The 20,050-nt window shown below is 39.2% G+C and overlaps 1 protein-coding gene across 1 annotated transcript; it reads right to left on the bottom strand.

The window, feature by feature from the left end:
• Positions 1-7,496: 7,496 nt before the first annotated feature.
• Positions 7,497-19,220, bottom strand: LOC113078188 (NLR family member X1-like). The gene is made up of 6 exons (XM_026250497.1): positions 19,167-19,220; positions 13,550-15,430; positions 12,602-12,775; positions 10,642-10,815; positions 9,851-9,897; positions 7,497-8,620 (listed from the first exon to the last, which is right to left on the bottom strand). The coding sequence occupies exons 2-6, from the start codon at positions 15,283-15,285 to the stop codon at positions 8,079-8,081; spliced, it is 2,673 nt and encodes an 890-aa protein (XP_026106282.1). The 5' UTR covers positions 15,286-15,430; positions 19,167-19,220; the 3' UTR covers positions 7,497-8,078.
• Between the last annotated feature and the right edge of the window lie 830 nt (positions 19,221-20,050).

Below are 20,050 nucleotides of genomic sequence, written 5' to 3'. Positions count from 1 at the left end.
CTCTAGCTAGACACAGCCTCACAGTTCGGAGCTCGTTCTTCAGACGATATGCGAACACCACATTGTGACGAGAGAATAGCGGGAGTTTAGCGTCACAAAAAAAACATCAGAAGAAGAAAACAGCGATTTTTCAAAATAAAAGCGGAACAGACAAAGTGACACTGTTAAACATATAATGCCTTAAAATATTAATATAAAATGTTATATATGTTGTATATATACTGTAGGATATTAATGCGATTTATAAAGACATTTACAGTGACACCTAGCTACTGTGCAAAGAATTGGCAGAACAATAAACATACTGAATCAATGACCTGAGCAGACATTTGTCCATTGCCTGGGTATCAAATAAAATGTTTCTCTCACTGTCTGTCTAAATTTACTTGTGCAGAGACAACTGTCACACACAGTTCATTCATTATTCATAAATTGTTTGGATAGTGACAGAAGTGAGACTGTGTTGAGTGTAGTTCTTATGGTGGAGGGACTAGTGTAATAACGCAAATAGCAACAGAAATGTGTGGGGTGGGAAAGGTTAAGAATTGTTTCTGGTGTGTTTTGTGCATTAAACTTAATCGTTTTAGTGGAGTGTTGTGCTTATGGGACTATGGATTTAGAGGAACAAACTGCAACACTGCAGTTTGGGGTGGGTGAGGGAAGGATCACACATTCTTTTTATTGAGGAACATAATTTTTTCAAGTGTGTTGAGGCTTAGACGATTCCTCCTTTTGGACAGAACCTCTCCAGCCTTGGAAAAGATCCTTTCGCATGGAACAGAGGAATGTCAGTGCCAGCTGGTATAAATGAGGATACAGATGTTTATGTTGAGCCCAATATACTAGTGGATCCTCAGATCTTGTGAGATTCACTTTGGATAAATATTGATTTGATTGATAAAGATTGTTAGTAGTCTGTGTATGCTTGTGCAGTGCTCGATAATGCCTGAGTATGGAGGAGGTGTTATTGTTGTATGTCAGCTCCTTTAGGCACAGCAAGCATTTCACCTAGAAACATAAACTAATAGACATGTAATATAATACAGCCTTATAGTGAGTATTATTATTAGATCAAGACAGTAAACAATAATAATACACATACCTTATTGTGACCCACCATTTCAAAAAACTCCCAGACAGGGGAGGATTCCTCTTTGTTGCTGGCTCCATTACAAGGAAAAAGGAAGAGGTCACAAAAAGCAAACAAATCCAAAAGGGCAATCCAAATCAAAAAGCAGTCCAGTCCAAATCCAAATCCAAAAAATAAATAAATAAATAAATAATCTTATAAATCTTATCTAATTAATATAAAAATACTATAATAAAACTACTTTAATAATAACAATATACTATAACTAATATAACCTGATATAATCTAATAATATACAGCTCTAACACATAAATGACACAATAACAATGACGACACAACTATCTGACTCTAACTCTGACCCTCTGACTCTACTACAGCTGATTCATCTACTCCTGACAACACCCACAAGGTAGCGTGAGCTTCGAACCCCCTTTATCCGGAACCGACACTCAGACCGAACCGATGACGCGTCCACACAAACCGAGGCCTCGTTTGTCATCAGTCACGTGATTTCCATGTCAACAACACAAGCCTCGAATCGCAGCTTCATCTGGCACGCCCCTTTTTTCTCGACACAAGCTCCGACGCCTCGGTTCAAATGTCACATCACTACCTACCACCATCTGTCATCCGTATCCTGTCAGTTCCTCCTGTGTCCACCCTTCGTCCACCCAGGGCTCAGTACTAGGGCCGCTGCTCTTCACGCTTTATATGTTACCGTTGGGAGATATCATTAGGAAACATGGTGTTAGCTTTCACTGTTATGCTGATGATACTCAGCTCTATATTTCTTCGCGGCCCGGTGAAACACACCAATTTGAAAACTAATGAAATGCATAGTCGATATAAAAAAACTGGATGACGAGTAATTTCTTACTGCTAAATTCTGAAAAAAAAAAACAGAGGTGTTAATTATAGGACCTTAAAACTCCGCTTGTAATAACCTAGAACACTGTCTAAGACTTGATGGCTGCTCTGTCAATTCTTCGTCATCAGTAAGGAACCTAGGTGTGCTATTTGATCACAATCTTTCCTTAGAAAGCCACGTTTCTAGCATTTGTAAAACTGCAATTTTCCATCTCAAAAATATATCTAAATTACAGCCTATGCTCTCAATGTCAAATGCAGAAATGTTAATCCATGCATTTATGACCTCAAGGTTAGATTATTGTTATGCTTTATTGGGTGGTTGTTCTGCACGCTTAGTAAACAAACTACAGGTAGTCCAAAATGCAGCAGCAAGAGTTCTTACTAGAACCAGGAAGTATGACCATATTAGCCCAGTCCTGTCAACGTATCCAGACATGATGGTGGATCAGCACCTAGAAAGGACCTCTACATCCCTGAAAGACAGCGGAGACCAGGACAACTAGAGCCCCAGATACAGATCCCCTGTAAAAACCTTGTCTCAGAGGACCACCAGGACAAGACCACAGGAAACAGATGATTCTTCTGCACAATCTGACTTTGCTGCAGCCTGGAATTGAACTACTGGTTTCGTCTGGTCAGAGGAGAACTGGCCCCCCAACTGAGCCTGGTTTCTCCCAAGGTTTTTTTCTCCATTCTGTCACCAATGGAGTTTCGGTTGCTTGCCGCTGTCGCCTCTGGCTTGCTTAGTTGGGGTCACTTCATCTACAGCGATATCATTGACTTGATTGCAAAAAAATGCACAGACACTATTTAAACTGAACAGAGATGACATCACTGAATTAAATGATGAACTGCCTTTAACTATCATTTTGCATTATTGACACACTGTTTTCCTAATGAATGTTGTTCAGTTGCTTTGACGCAATGTATTTTGTTTAAAGCGATATATAAATAAAGACTTGACTTGACTCCAGCATGAATGAACTGTTTAAAAAAGGGAGGAGACCGAAAGAAACTCTGGGTTTACTGAAGAAAACCTGCTCCTGACCAGGTTAGGTTCATAGAGTAAGTTAGCATGGTAACTGACTCAGAGTATAAGTTAGGTCTCTTTCAGAAACGGGCTTGACTTACCCTGTTTTCTCTGGTTTAACAAACCTCCCATTCTGAAACAGAAAACCTAGAGTTTGCCTCATTTCAGGGTTAACATACTCAGAGTTTCCACTTAACCTCCTTTGTGAAACAGGCCCCAGGTCACATTCAAGAAACTTCTTCTTCTTCTTCTTTATTTAACGGCGGTTGGCATCCAGCTTAATGGTGCATTACCGCCACCTTCTGTTCCAGAGTGTGGACCAGTCAGTAGGTTTGCATCACAAAATTCTATATTAACTTAGGGAGACAAAAAAATAAATAAATTACCTTTACCCTTTTTCCATTATACCCTATAATATAGCCCAGTATCCCTTAAAAAACCAAACAACTCTCTCACCTGTGCTCTAACATTCATTTTTAATATTGTATTTAAAGTGAGATTCTGTACCCCAATTCCTTCAGTTTATTATCCATTATCATCCTCTCCTTTTGATATTTCCTACAATATAATATAATATAATAATACAATATAATATAATATAATAATAAGGATTATTGGTGCTCCCCTGCCCACCCTTCAAGAACTGTATACATCAAGAGTGAGGAAAAGGGCTCAGAAAATCCTCTGGATCCCTCACATCCAAGTCACCCCATCTTTGAACTTTTGCCATCTGGCCGACGCCTCAGAGCCGCAAATACCAGAACAGTCAGGCAGAAGAACAGTTTCTTCCCCCAGGCAATCTACCTCATGAACAGTTAAATGTTCCCTACTTATGCTTATAAATGTGCAATATCCTTATATTATATTTATTTGTTAACCCTCCATCCTAGAACATTCCTGCATCTCACTCAATCCTATTCCATTATCATTTATAGCACAATTGTTTATACACTTATTTGCCAATTTGTAATTTTTTTTTTTTTTGTCTCTGTGTTGTTGTCTCTGTGTACTGGAAGCTTATGTCACTAAAACAAATTCCTTGTATGCGTAAGCATACTTGGCAATAAAGCTCTTTCTGATAAAGCTCTTTCTATAGAATTACATGCTCCACCGATTCCTCTTCCTGGCACTCCTCACACAATCCCGTCTGATGTTTCCCTATCATTTTTAATGTTTTATTTAGAGCATATTGTCCCAGCCTTAGTCTTGTTAGTACAGTTTCCTCTTTCCTGTCTCCACTTCCTACCTTATTTACCTTAATACTCTTCTGGATATGGTATAGATGTCTCCCTTTGTCCTCATTATCCTACAATTCTTGCCACTTTTTGTAATTTTTTTCCCAGATTATTGATTTCATTTCTGCTTTACTGACTCTTATTTTCATTTCTACACTTCCCTTCTTTAAAGCATTCTTTGCAACCTTGTCCACTTTTTCATTCCCTTCGAGTCCTATATGTGCTGGGACCTATGAAAATGTAACTATGTTATTCTTGTGATCCATTAAAGGATTTTATACAGTATATCTTGTTGACTTTTGGAATTCAAAGACATTAAACTATCAAGAACTGAAGCTGAGTCTGTGCATATTATGATTTTGCCTATTTTAGATTTTTCCACCCACCGTAATGCAATTAAAATTGCAACCATCTCCACTTCATACACTGCTAAATTATTAGTTGTTCTTCATCAAGAAACTACATCTCACTATATAGCTAAGTGATTACCTGACGTATCCACCCACCTTATGCAATCAGTGCAGCATTTTTAAAGGGGCCACGCAGACTATTATTTAAGGGATTAATCCCACTACACAGTGATGGTAATTATTTTAAATTAAATAGAGAAATGCAAATTCAGATGAGCTACGGTGACATATCTGGGAAAGATTGTTGGGGGTGGTCAAGTTCGGCCTATTATAAATTAAATAATTGTAAAAAATGTCAATGTTACTCATGTAATGTTACATAATAATAATAATGCAAAGAAAAAAAAACAATTAGTAGCCTTACTTAACTTCGATTTTGCAAGTACTAATAAGGTAGCACAGGTAAACAACCTTGCTATTAAAGCATGTGGTTCACCTGCAAACATATCATTAGCTAAATGAACACAGAGACCTCAATACATGGTACACCACACACAATGACGGTAACAATCAGTGAATAGTGTTTGAGTATAAATGGGTCATTTTGAGTAGAAAATGAACTCCAGGTGTCACAGCACTTTGCTCACGGAGAACAAGAGTGACTTGACTTGACTCATGAGGTCTAACTGTGGTTTTGCTTGACTCATGGGTGTTAATGGTGACTTGACCTGACTCAGGACGGTCAATGGTGATTTGACTAGACTCTGGGAGATCAGTGGGGACCTGACTCGACTCTGGAGGGACCACGGGGACCTGACTCGACTCTGGAGGGACCACGGGGACCTCACGTGACTCTGGAGGGACCACGGGGACCTCACGCGACTCTGGAGGGACCACGGGGACCTCACGTGACTCTGGAGGGACCACGGGGACCTCACGTGACTCTGGAGGGACCACGGGGACCTCACGTGACTCTGGAGGGACTACGGGGACCTCAAGCGACTCTGGAGGGACCACGGGGACCTCACGCGACTCTGGAGGGACCACGGGGACCTCACGCGACTCTGGAGGGACCACGGGGACCTCACGCGACTCTGGAGGGACCACGGGGACCTCACGCGACTCTGGAGGGACCACGGGGACCTCACGCGACTCTGGAGAGACCACAGGGAACTCACGCGACTCTGGAGGGACCACGGGGACCTCACGTGACTCTGGAGGGACCACAGGGACCTCACGCGACTCTGGAGGGACCACAGGGACCTCACGCGACTCTGGAGGGACCACAGGGACCTCACGCGACTCTGGAGGGACCACGGGGACCTGACTCGAGTCTGGAAAGTCTCCTGTGGCTGCCATCTTGTGCTGTGACGCTGGGCTGGTGACCCTCTTGTGCAGTGGTGCTGGGCTGGCGGCCCTCCTGTCTGGAGACACAGGCCTCGAGTCGGCCATCGTGTCTGGAGGGACAGGTGTGGCTGAGGTATCCCATTGAGGACGATGGTGTAGGTACCTGGTGAACCCCCAAAAGTCCAGGATCACCAGCCCCCTCATCTCCCACTCAGGCACAGGGTCATCCAGGCAGGCGTTAAATAGGTCTTTCAGTGCCTCATTTTTAGATCCCAGCCCTACTGCCATCTTCCAAAAAATCAGAGCTAAACCACCCACCTCACTCCCCTTTTGATGGAGGGTGGTTAGGTTCAAGAGCCTCCCCCTCCGCTCCTCCAAGGTTCCTGGGGAAGGGATACGAAATCCCACACCGCTGGATCTGGGCATTATGGAGTCCTTCTGTAGCGAACGTACACACAAACAGAGATCCAGTAGCAGTGTTTTAATAGGTTAATCAAAAAAATCAAAATCCCACAGGCAAAAGGTCAATAACAGAAGAGCAATCAAAAAAACAAGAAACACGAAAACCACTGGTGAACATGAGAAAAACAAAACAAAAAACAAGGACTCCATAAAACAGATAGAAACAAACCGGGTATATATGGACAGGTGAAAACGATGAAAGTGGGAACCGCTGAGTTCAATTAACATGTGCACAATTAACAGTGATGAATCGGACAAAGGCTTGTGGGAAATGTAGTGCCTGCAGCGGGGTTACTATGGGGAAGTGAGACCACTAGTGGACACCCAGTGAAACACAGACCAGACACTGTGACAGATGCGTAATGTGTGTCACATGACACACTGCAGCCACAATAACTGTGAACTTATATATTTCACTTCTATCTTTCAATGCAGTCCTTGCATTGGCACATGGGGTGGTGTAGTAGTTTATCCAATAAGAATTGTACACTACATCATATAGGGATGTCTAGCAAATAAAGGGCCCATAGGATGTAGATTACATCTTTAAATTATATAGAATGGAAGTATGGCAGGTAATTCTGGAAGTATTAGGCATACACTTGGCCAAGGATACCTCAACTCAGACCAAAAGAACACACTGAACTCAATAACCTTCGGCCTATAGCCCCCGTCCTGTCACATTCTTGATTATTTATTCTGTCATCAGTTCACAGCAGTGATTCATAAACGACTTCAGCATTAAATGAGTAACAAATGTGCTTTTATTACATTTGGTGATCAACAGGGGCGGACCAGGGTGGGTGGTTTGTTTAATGGGGCTTAAGCCCCAAATGTTTTGTCAAAAGCCCAGAATCTTTTAGTTAAAAAAAAATAGTCTTTCAGACTGGAGAGGCAAAAAAAAAAAGAAACAAAAGCTCTATTACTGTGCATGGTGGCGGACGGTAATGCATCGCGCATCACTCAGCTTGTTTGCCAACTGCCAATAAAAACTAACGAAGAATATAAATCTTCTTCTTTGTCATTGTTATTAGAGGCTGGTGGGCTTTTTATTTCACCGGTGTCATAGCGAGCTCACTGGCTAACTGGCTGAAATTAACAATATGGACTTAAAAGGTACACTAACAGTAAACCTCACCGGCCAGAGAGATTTAAAATCAATGTCAGTCGATTTGGGCGGTTACGTTTTCTCGTAAAACCAAAACACACAGCTTGTATCAAATGTTAAGTTATCTCAGGGCATGTTTTACAGCTAATCTCAGCACATTAGTGGGATAAGAAGAGAGATTAATTGAGAAATATAGCTGGAGAACAATTATATACAAAATAGACTGTAGGCTTTACAGGGTGACTTTTTTTTTACTGAGTAACCATCATCATTTTCCCAGATAGTGTATAGATTTTTAGGCATTCTATTATCTCAAACAGCCTGAAAAATAGTGTATTTAGCTCACGTACCCCCCTAGGTTTGGGCTAAGCCCCGAATTTTTACATCATCTGGCTCCGCCCCTGGTGATCAGTTTACATTATACATATTAAAGCAACTTTATTACTCTGTTTATTAAAGATTCAGAACAGTATGTGTGTCTGATCTAGATTTATATCTTGTAGATGAAAAATAAATAAGTGCAAAAATAATAATGTGAGATTTGTGTGCGTATGAACATCAGAAAGAGGATTTCCAGAGAGTCTCTCTATTGTTTAATATCACACAGAGACACTGAGGATTCATAATAAACTGTAAATCCAGCACAGAGGGGTTCAGTGAATGTGGTGTTGAGTGTGTGTAAGTGTGTGAGTGTGTGTGTGTCAGAGACGCTGTAGAAGGACAGAGAGCCGGCCGACACGTCCACATACACTCCTACTCTCTTAGAGGATGAAGCGTCAGCAGGTATTTCTGTGCTGTTCTTATCGTGCCAGACAGTGAATCTGTCATCAGAGCAATCCAGACTCCAGGATTTGTCATTCCATCCAAACATACAGCCTTCTCTCACTCCTTTCCTGCTGATTCCTTTATATGAGACTGATATATCAGCATTATCTCCACTCCATTCAGTCTCCCAGTAACAGCGTCCAGTCAGAGTCTCAACACACAGAACCTGAGGAACATCATCAAATCTCTCTGGATGATCGGGATACTGCTGATGCTCATACACATGTGTGATCCTCCTGTTCTCATCAGACAGCACGAGTCGAGTGTTTGCTGTGTTCGGATCCAGTGTGAGATCACAGGCCCCTGAACACAAGAAGACAGTGTGCATTTACAGCTTTGATGAGTCCAAACTGTCCTCATTATTTACAAAAGTCCTCACTAATAGTGAAAGCTGTTCAACAGCGACTAGTGATTGGGATCTGAACATGAAGGAAAAAACATATGTATTGCACAGATGATTTTCTATCATATTATGCACCTATCAATTTAAATAGTTTATAATAATAGGAATAATTATTATTATTTTGTGTGTGTGTGTGTGGTGCCCTCTACTGACCAGCTTTCACTGAAATACATATACGAATGTTTTGATTATTAATCTGTACTGACACAAACGAAAAATTATATTTCATCAGTGGACTAATGTTGATTTTTAATAAATTAATTGACTAAACAAGTTGTATATTAAAGTTTTACCCATTTAAGAAGTATCAAATTATTATTGTTTTGTTTTATGAAATAACAGGTGAATTAAGTTATGCATTATACAACACTTTATACAGTTAAATGTTGTTTAAAGTGTATGCAGTTAATTCATGGTTTAAATTTAAAATTCACCTGCTAGTTATGTTATTTATTAATATTATAGCATGCAAACATTAAAGTAGTTTACTCAAAAAAAAATAAAATACAGTAATGGTTTAAAAATATTTACTGTAATCAGGAAATACAGGGACATGCTCTAAATTAAATTACAACAACACAGCTGTACATATTACAGTAACTGGTTGGCTGTAACCCTGCTGTCAGTATTATGCTTTACAATTTACAGGAATTTGTTTTACAGTGTAAGCCTACATTAGTGTTACTGTGACATAAACTTGTACACATTCACTTGTTGAACATTTCCCAAACTATAATGCACGACAAAAATAAGTAAAATCAAGTGCAACATTTTTAAATATGATAGGCAAACTTTGCGTTATACCAAAATCTGGTCGTATTAAAATATTTTATGGAATGTCAGCCATATCTGGTTCATAAGAAAAAAGACAGGTTTTTATTGCTAGTTAATAGATTACACCATTAGTCTACTTTGATCATTGGCCATTATGGATAACATAATGCTAACATACACAAACAATATATAAAGGAGCAAGATGCATCTACATAACTATATCATGAGATATTTCGATTCTCAAATATGTGTAACAAAAATGTAAATGTGTGTATATATATATATATATATAGTGTCAGAGAGAGAGAGAGAGAGAGTGAGTGTGTGAGATAAAGTGAGTGTATTTGTAGACCTACACTTTCGTGGTCCCGCTCTCATCCTGATCTCTCCTCCATGAGCTAAACTATAAACACACAAACACACATTATTGAAGAACTGCATCATTTACACACATTCAGTATGTCAGCATTAAGTCAAAAGTACCATCAGACACTGGAAAGTACAACCCGCATTCACGCAACATCAATCGGAGTATACTTTGACAGGCTACACATTTGTTTAAGGGATGGAATGATTACTGGTGTCATGATAAAATTTCCCTCGGTTTGTATTACTATTTCGTATTTTAATTATCATTATAACTGTACACGATTACCACGATTTGAACAGACGTTCTACAGTGGTACCCACAGAACAAAGTCTTTTTACATTTAAAAAATAACATGATAATACTGATAACAGTAATATTTAGTTCAGTGATTTTTCATACCGTTACATCTCTAGTTCGACTGTATGCATACACAGGTTTCCAAACCACACTAGTGTGGAAAATGATCAAAAACTTCCTCTCTCTGTTATGTTTCGTTATTACGATTTTAAATCAATTATCTTGTTTATAGTTATGTCAGTTTGGGGGTTTTACAAATATTTAATCAACAAAAAGCATTCACAAGAGCTTGTGACTAAACCTTGTAATGCCATTGGATCCTCAAACTATGTTCTGCAAACATACTTTTATTTGATTTTTTAACGTTACTTAGCTAAATGTTGACTAGTCTATTGTTTGCAGTAAAATGTCACAATGTATATTTTGGTGAGTTTAACTGGTACGTTTACTCCATACTTTGGGCTTCAGTGTTTGACATACTTGAGTATCTGTAGTTTATAGTCTGGATCCTCCAGTTTGTGTTTGAGCAGCTGGACTCCTGATGGTCCTGGGTGATTGTAGCTCAGATCCAGCTCTCTCAGGTGTGAGGGGTTTGAACTCAGAGCTGAAGACAAATAACCACAGCCTTCCTCTGACACCATACAGCTTGACAACCTGCATACACAAGCAATCAGATCATCTACAGTCACACACAGTCAGATCATCCACAGATGAAGGCACAGGTACTGGGGGGTGCTAGATCACTAACTGGAGCTGGGTAATTCAGGGCTCCAGACTCAATCTTCCCACTAGTCGCTCTTTTGTGATTAACATTCTCAGTTGCTCTCAGGAGCACAGTTCTACAACATGGGATTAATCATTGCATGCTGATGAACTTTTATCATACTTTATAGTTATCATTTGTGTTATTTTAATTTTGTGTACAGTAGTCCCTCTTTTGCTCTGTTATAAGCCTGCCTTCAGCTGATTTCATTTTCGATTTTGCGATCTTATGTTTTACATTAAAAGAAAATTACATCTACACCCCTAAGAATAAAACAAAAGATTGATTCATTATTATTTTTTTCATTAAAAATCACAACAACATTAAAACAACATACAATGACAACCTACCTTACAAAATGTTTATTAAAAAAAAAAAAGAATGAGATGAGGCATGGCATAAACCACATGCTGTATTATGTAATCACTAATAAATTACAGAACATTTAGCAAACACTGAGGAATCAAAAAAAATAAAAATCCTCCATGGCATAATGTGATGTAAACAGAAAAGATACGTTTCCAAAAATGAAAACAAAAAGAAAAGTAAAACTAAACTCGCTGCTGGTGACAGCTTGCATGTTTTTACCCCCGCACAAAAATATCAACATGTTCACCTTCTCTGGTTTAAGAAGTGGTCTTTTACTTTAGTGTAAAACCATCCATCGTTTCCTCAATATTTGTGCTATTTTTTGCTGCTTTCAGCTTCGCGCTCATGCTGAAAACCAGGCTCTACAGTTGAAGCACTGCACAGATGACATTTAATGTTTCACATATGCAGCGCTTCTGAGTTGAGCACCTGTTTTCATACAGTCTATTTCTGAACTATTTTTGAGCGACTGCTCACAAAATTGTGTCACATAGGCAGATAAAACGGTCACAGTCTGGAGTCTTGCAATTAAATATAACCAAAACAGGCTATTATTATTTTTTATATAAAATAAAATAAATAAAATTGCCCACTCGGTTTCGTATTAGTCTTTAATTTTGTAGTTCATATGAAAAGGTGCATTTATTTATATCAGCCTAGTCACTAGTACTGTATATTAATAAATATTTGAAATGTCTTATTTCCCTCCAACACATTCATTATCACTTTGCCGATGCTTTGATTTCTTTATGCATATTAAAGTATGGTTAATATATTATTATATTAACACATTTAATATAATGTGCGACTAGTTGACTAGAAAAATCTTAATTCAAGGGCAAAATAACTTAGCACAAGGAAGTTTTTTTAATAAAATGCTATATTGACATTATGAAAATGCAACAGCTTTGTTCAGATCATTTACAGACACACACAGTCAGATAATCCAAACACACACACACACACACACACGTTTGTTTTTGTGTAAAGTGTGTTCATCCCATAGGTGTAATGGTTTTTATACTGTAGAAACTGTATATTCTATGTCCCTTCACCAACCCTACACCTAACCCTAACCCTCACAGGAAACTTTGTGCATTTTTACTTTATCAAAAAAACTCATTCTGTATGATTTATAAGCGTTTTGAAAAATGGGGACATGGGTTATGTCCTCATAAGTCACCCTCTCCTTGTAATACCTGTGTCATACCCATGACATTATACAGAGTTGTGTCCTGATATGACACAAAAACACATATCACATTGTGATCAGTTGACTGTAAATGATCTCTTATATGTTTTTAATACCTCAGTATCTGCAGCTGACAGTTTGGACTCTTCAGTCCATCAGAAATAAACTTTACACCAGAGTCCTGCAGGTCATTGTTACTCAGATCCAGCTCTCTCAGGACACTGTTTGAGGATTGTAGAGCTGAAGACACAATTTCACAATGCTGATCTGAGAGACCACAGCCAGAAAGTCTACAAGAGATGAAAATAAATAAATAAATAATAATAATAACAAAACAACAAAGACATTTACAGAGAGCTGTCAGTCTGCAGGGAAAGGAGGATTTAGCAGACGCTTTTATCCAAAGTGACTTACAAATGAGGAAAATAGGAGCAATCAAAACCACCACAAGAGCAACAATACAAGTGCTATCTCAGTACACAAAGCGAGTTGTTATTTATGTATTTTCATGATACTGTTGTGAATGTTTAAAGGGAAAGCACCTCAGCAGCGCGAGATTGTTGACTAGAGCTGTTTCTGCATGCTTCAATAAATCGCTTTTCTCTGCACTAGCCAAATACATTTTATTTATTTGGATATTTAAACAAAAATTATAGACAAGATGTTAAAGAATAATAATTTAATGAAAACCCAATTTTGACCAAAAAAATAAATAAATAAAATGACATTAAACTTAATTTTTGAATTTCCTGAAAACATCTCAGCGTGACATCAGATGGACGTTCCTAGTTCACAGCAAATTTTTAGGAATAATTGTTGAAGATTAAATGTGATAATGTTATATTATTATTATCATTAATAATACCAGTACTTCATTTCATTATTTTATCTTCATTCACAAGTGAAACGTTTCAGTTCCAGCTTCACTGATCAAAGGTGTCGACCGCCCTTTCCTGCAGCTGCTCTTCAATCTCTTACTGAAATCTCATATTTAAGAGCGTTTATTTTACAGATGCCAGATTCATTAATAAATACGATACTTTAGTTAAAGATGAAACACTCACAGGGCTTTCCTGCAGTTGATCACAGCTGGTATCAGTCTTCTTCTCCCCTCAGCTGATGTGTTGTATCTCATTGGGTTCAGTTCATCCAGAGGCTCCTCTGACATCTGAAGCATGTAGGCGATTATTGAGCAGCGAGGAGGAGAGAGTTTCTTCATTGAGTATTTGTCTGATTTCACAAACTCCTGAATCTCTCTGAACAGAGTCTGATCTCTCACTTCCAGCAGACAGAGGAACAGATTGATGGATTGAGCAGCTGAGAGACGATAACTATCATGTGCATCTTTGATCATCTCTTTAATGTCCCGTGTGGTTTCTCTGATGCTCCTTGAGCTGTTCTGTGTGTGTGTCAGTAGATCCTGTAAGAGTCTCTGATTGGACTCCAGTGAGACGCCCAGCAGGAACCGCAGGAACAGATCCAGACGTCCATTCTTATTCTTGAGAGCTTTATTCACTGCTGATCTCAGGAGATTATACAGAGAGACATTAAATCTGTAAGATCTGAATTCATGCAGAAAGAACTGCAGTGGCTCCATGCTCTTCATTAAATAGCAGTAAATGACATAGAGAGCAGCGAGAAACTCCTGAAAGCTCAGATGAATGAAGCTGTAGACTTTCCTCTGATGAATCACAGGTTCCTCCTTAAAGATCTCAGAATACACCGAGGCGTCAGTGACGTCTATGCCGCTCTCAATCAGGTCCTCCTCATAGAACATCACATTGCCCTTCATCAGCTGTTTGAAAGCCACTTCAGCAAGTTTCACAATCACTTCTCTGTCGGACGGCAGGAGTTTCTCTGGATCTCTCTCTTCATACTTCTGCTTCCTCATGTTGATCTGAATCAGCAGGAAGTGGATGTACATTTCAGTCAGAGTTTGAGGGATTTCTGCACTCAGATCTTCTTCCAGGAGCTTCTGAAGCACAGTGGATGAGATCCAGCAGAAGACGGGGATGTGGCACATGATGTGGAGGCTTCTTGCTCTTCTGATGTGTGAGATGATTCTGCTGGCTTGATGCTCATCACTGATTCTCTTCCTGAAATATTCCTCCTTCTGAGGCTCAGTGAATCCCTGAATCTCTGTCAGACGGTGGATGTATTTGGAGGGGATCTGATTGGCTGCTGCTGGTCTGGAGGTGATCCAGATGAGAGCAGAGGGAAGCAGCTCTCCTTTCATCAGCTTTAACATCAACACAGCCACTGATGAAGTCTCAGTCACATCACAAACTTTCTGAGCGTCTGAAAACCTCAGTGTGATTCTGCTTTCATCCAGACCATCAAAGATGAACACAACTTTACACTCCTCATAAATCTGTGAGTCCAGATCTTGAAGTTCAGGATGAAAGTCCAGCAGAAGTCTGTGAAGACTGTACTGATGATCTCTGATCAAGTTCAGCTCTCGAAATGGAAGCACAAACATGAAATCTACATCCTGATTGGCTTTTCCCTCGGCCCAGTCCAGAATGAACTTCTGCACAGAGACGGTTTTTCCGATTCCAGCGATGCCTTTAGTAAGAACAGTCTTGATCTGCTCTTGATCCTCAGATCCTGCTTCAGCGGAGGCTTTAAAGATGTCATTGCAGTCGATTCGAGTGTTATGTGAGTGTTGTGTTCTGGCTGTTTTCTCCATCTGTAAAACCTCATGTTCTTCATTCACTCCTTCTCTCTCTCCCTCTGTGATGTAGAGCTGTGTGTAGATGCTGTTCAGTCCATCACACAATCTCTCATACTTGTTCTTCATGCTGGTTTTGAGCTGCTCTTTGACTCTCTGTAGTTCCTCATTCACTGGTTGGATATGTTTATTCAGGGACGCTGTGACGCTCGTGTTGTTCAGACAGAAGACAGAGGCGGCTCCTCGAGAGATGCTTCTATCTCGAAATGCTCTGCTGACATATCAGAAAAACAACAGATAAAACACATCTAAAATTAAAGGATGTATACAAATCTAAATCAGTTCAGTCTAGTATTTTCTGTAAAATTTAAGTTAACCTGTGAAAGTAAAGTTAAAATTGAACACACCCAGAGCAGTATGTAATACAATAATACAATAGTTTTATTATATTAATATAATATAATGTAGGAGCACATGTTCTCATTGTGTCAAGTCCTGTCTATGTGCATTAAGTTAGAGGTCTGTGCAGGACAGTTTATTTTAGGTTATATTCTTCACACACCCGCTCCTGCTATATATTCACTCTTTGTTCACCCGCTGTCCGCTTAGAATATATTTTTTTTCTAATTTAGATCTAATTTCCAGAATCTCACATAAAAATTTCTGCTACTGAATAGCAAATACAATTTTAAGTTTCAGTTCAGAAAACGGTTCTGGTGGGACGTGTGACCCAGCGATGTGAGTATATTGTACCCTGCCTCTTTAAAGGGATACTCCAGCCCAAAATGAAAATTTTGTCATTTCCAAACCCGTAAAAGCTTCGTTCGTCTATTTAGATATTTTGGATGAAAACCAGGAGGCCTGTGACTGTCCCATAGACTGCCAAGAAAATAACAGTGGCACGGTTCAGAAAAGGTATGAAAGTGGTTGTCAAAATACTCAGACGTGCAATCTGGGTTACATGAAGTGACAGGAACACTTTTTAAGTGAAGAAAACAAAAATAATGACTTTTTTTCAATAAAAAAAAGGATGCGCTGTTTTCTTTCACATCAAAGCTAAATACATGTAGATGTATTTGTACATGTATAGTGATATGGAGAGAGACACAGGGGAGACCATTGACAAAGGAATTATTGAAAACAGTCATTATTTTTGTTTTCAAAAGACGAATAGAGCTTTTATGGTTTTGAAACGACATGGGGGTAAAGTGATTAATGACCAAAAAAAATCATTTTGGGGTGGAGTATCCCTTTAATTACTGAGCACACTGTTTCCCATGATGCAAACTCCACTGACATGCAGCATCCCGTCTATAACTGCCAAAGACATCATTTTCCTCGACTGTACACTTATCAGTTATCAGTCTTTTGATAACTGTGCATGTTGTCTTTTCTGACTGTACATGTACTGGCAGCGCGCAGCTCCTGCTGCCTCTAAATTATATTATATTTGTCCCATATTGTCACTTCAACTTGGACCACTAAATAAATGAACTGCTAATGTTATGTGAGTGTAAGCCCTCCTCCCTGGATCCGTACTGCCACTCCTCGTTCTTGCTCCAAGAGAGAGTCTCGAACCCAGGTCACTGTTTTTAATGGGAATTTTCTCATAATTCACAAGTAGTTGAAAACATTAGAGATATTTTTAGTAATCAGCTGGACAGAATAAATAACACTAGCCTAGTGGTTTTTGGATATTTTACTGCAAATATCTTATAAATTGTACCTTTAATATAAATGGAACGGGGAATTGTTAGGCAAAACTGGAACCAGAATCAGAACCGGAAAATGTTGTACAATACTCAACCCTACAGCACACAATCAAGTGTGCAAAATAACTAGTTTGGTTCAGACTGGTGGTACAAGCTGCCATGTACTGTTATGTAGCTTCACGCTGAATCATGAATGCACAGTATCATCAGTCATCGATTCTCAAATCCAACATGTCCAAAAGAAACCAGTACTCGGTTGAGTGTGCCATTGATTCAAAAACCGAAAAGTAGGTTCACTGAACACATGCTCAGTCCAGCTGCTCTGCTCGTGCACATCCCTTCATCGCTTCTCTTTTCACAGCAGTTCAGTCAATGTACTGTTAGGAGTAACTGAATAACTCTGGATATTGGTTTATTTCACATCACAGGGAGTGATAGGCATGTTTATAAACCAAATAGTTTAAGTAATTTGTGGATTAGTGTGTACTGGAGACGCCAACTGTTTCAAACGATTCAGTTCGATTGTCAAATTGAAAGATTCTCTCTACTATGTTGTTGAACTAATGTGGCTCAAACGTCTGAGATGCAACTGTGTTTGTAACCAAGGCTGGAGGGGAGGTAATTTTAGGCCTGGAAATCTCACTCTCATCCTGGCCACACAGAAAAAAAGGGACTGAAATTGTACTTTTTGGGGTACAACAGCTTGTCACTGTAGCAGTAGTCTTAAAAGGAAGCCTTTTAATCGTTTTTCTACCCCTAAACAGGTACATGTTAGTACCTTGGAGCAGTAATTCATACCCTAATATGTAGGTCTACCCATTAGGGGTAAAAAAAGAACAAAAATGTCCGTTTTAGGGTGCTGTTCCAGTGACAAGCTGTTGTACCCAAAAAGGTGCAATTTTGGCCCCTTTTTTCTTTATATAGTCTATACATCCACAACAATTTCTGAAACCACAGACAGCCCTATTATTTGTATGGCCATCACATAAAAATTTCTAAATCCATAGAATTAGTCTGGGGCCATTAAAGCTTGCTTCTCTCTTGCACTGCACCCTCTTCACTTTCTCTTTTCTTCATTTCTCACAATATTTCTGTCTCTCCCTTCTTTCTTGTACCTCTCTCTTCTTCACCAACAGGTCTACTGTTATCAAAAGAACTGTGTCCACCTTGTGGAAAACAACCACATCAGTTTGTTTGAACAGAATGTTATCTTAATGTTAATGATGTAGGGGCAGTCGGTGTGTGTGTGGGTGTGTGTGTGTGTGTGTGTTCACAGTGTGTGTGTGTTCTTGGAGAGGGGAAATGCAGAGCACAAATTCTGAGTATGGATCGCCATATATACAATACACTACCAGTCAAAAGTTTGTAAGATTTCTTAAGGTTTTTTTATTATTATTATTTTATTTTATTTTTTTAGAAGTCTCTTCGGCTCACTACAGCAAGAGTAAAAATATTGAGAAATAAGTTTACTATTTAAATTAACTGCTTTCTATTTGAATATATTTTAAAATGTAATTCATTTCTGTGATGCTCCACTGTATTTTCAGCATCATTCCTCCAGTCTTCAGTGTCACATGATCTTCAGAAATCATTCTGATATGATGATTTACTGCTCAAGACACATTAATATTATGATTATTATTCACAATATTACTGCTTTTGTTGTATTTTGAGCAGAAGAGACTTCTTTAAAATAACATTAACAATCTTACTGATCAAAACCTGTTGATTGGTAGTGTATTAAAACACAATTTCTAAAGCACCTAAATATCACAATTAGTCAATTCTAATACAGAACACACTCGCTTTATTAGGCTGTTACTCATTATTTTTGTGTTGCTCTCTGATCAAGCTCCCTCCCTCTCTGTACAATAAACCCACCTGGATATCTGTCTTTGCTTAAAATAAAATGTATGTAACTCTAGATTCGATATTGATGTCCTTTAGGACAGTATTCTGAATGATGATGATAATGGGGCGCTAACCGATACTAGCAGTTTAATACTCAACTAGGTTAATAAAGACACAACTCTCCAGCATATTTACAGATGAAACAGATCGACCAGGTCTCGGGAAGTCTCCCCGTGCTCCCGAAGGTCAGCCTGGGCCTGTTTGTATTACGAGGTTTAATCTGCGAGGTACGTGTTGTTTGGGAAACGCAGGAGAGTCCTGGGAATGCACACCTCCACATTGAGTCTGTTTTTGACTTACAACTTATCAGTTCAATCATCACTTCATGTTTACCCTCACCTGGGGTCAGAGGTCACTAGATCATTATTGAATTTAGGAGGATCTTACTGCGTGGATCTGTCACTCTTCAGAGACACACAGCTGGGATCTGGAGATGAAGATCTCTTCCTCTTCCTCGTCCTCATCCTGAAGATCCTGACAAACACACAGAAATCAATCTTCCTTTAGTTCAGTCTGCTGTTTTCACTAATTATAATCAGGGCTTCAAGAATAACTGATGAAAGTATAATGGTCAGTGAGTGTGATTATCAATTAGTTGCGTCTGAACGCTGAACACAGTCACCCATCTGTCAGTCACATCACTTTATATCAGTGAATAACACATTTATAAAGGACAAACACATGAAACAGCTGCTGTGGGGAAGATGCAGGAGCACATTTATATTCAGCTCTTCAGATGAAAACACATCGTTCACTGCATTTTGTCCTGTTTTTTTATTTTTAAATTTCCATAAACTGCACAGATGTCAGTGAAGAAGCACCGGAGAACACATGCAATATCAAACACGTGACGCACAATAACTCAACCTCCGGCTCTCTCTCTCTCTCTCGTGAAGCCCATACGGAGTGACTAAAACTATAATTCATTTATTATTTTGGTCTAAATAGTTAATGTTGCCCTTCATGACAACTGTGAGGGGGGTGAATTTATAATTCATGTGTTTAAATTATATTAAGACTTAAAGTTCTGCATAATTAAGGGCGTGGCCACTTGAGTGACAGGTGGATTGCCGCTGCTGACACATCAAGGTGGGCGTGGCTTCAGCAACCAGCTCCCGCCTTTTTGCCCATTTTCAATTGTCCGGGAGAGTCGATGTCAAGATGGTGACGGCCCGCTCTGCCCAATTTGAGCTTGACAAAAGCTCTTCAGGGTTCTACGGGTGACGTCACGGACACTACATCCATGTTTTTATGCTGTCTATGGTTTAGAT

This window comes from Carassius auratus, unplaced genomic scaffold, assembly GCF_003368295.1.
Source record: "Carassius auratus strain Wakin unplaced genomic scaffold, ASM336829v1 scaf_tig00024565, whole genome shotgun sequence".
Classification (NCBI taxonomy): domain Eukaryota; kingdom Metazoa; phylum Chordata; class Actinopteri; order Cypriniformes; family Cyprinidae; genus Carassius; species Carassius auratus.
The sequence above is the reverse complement of the archived record's forward strand: the minus strand, read 5'-3'. Positions and strand labels throughout refer to the sequence as shown.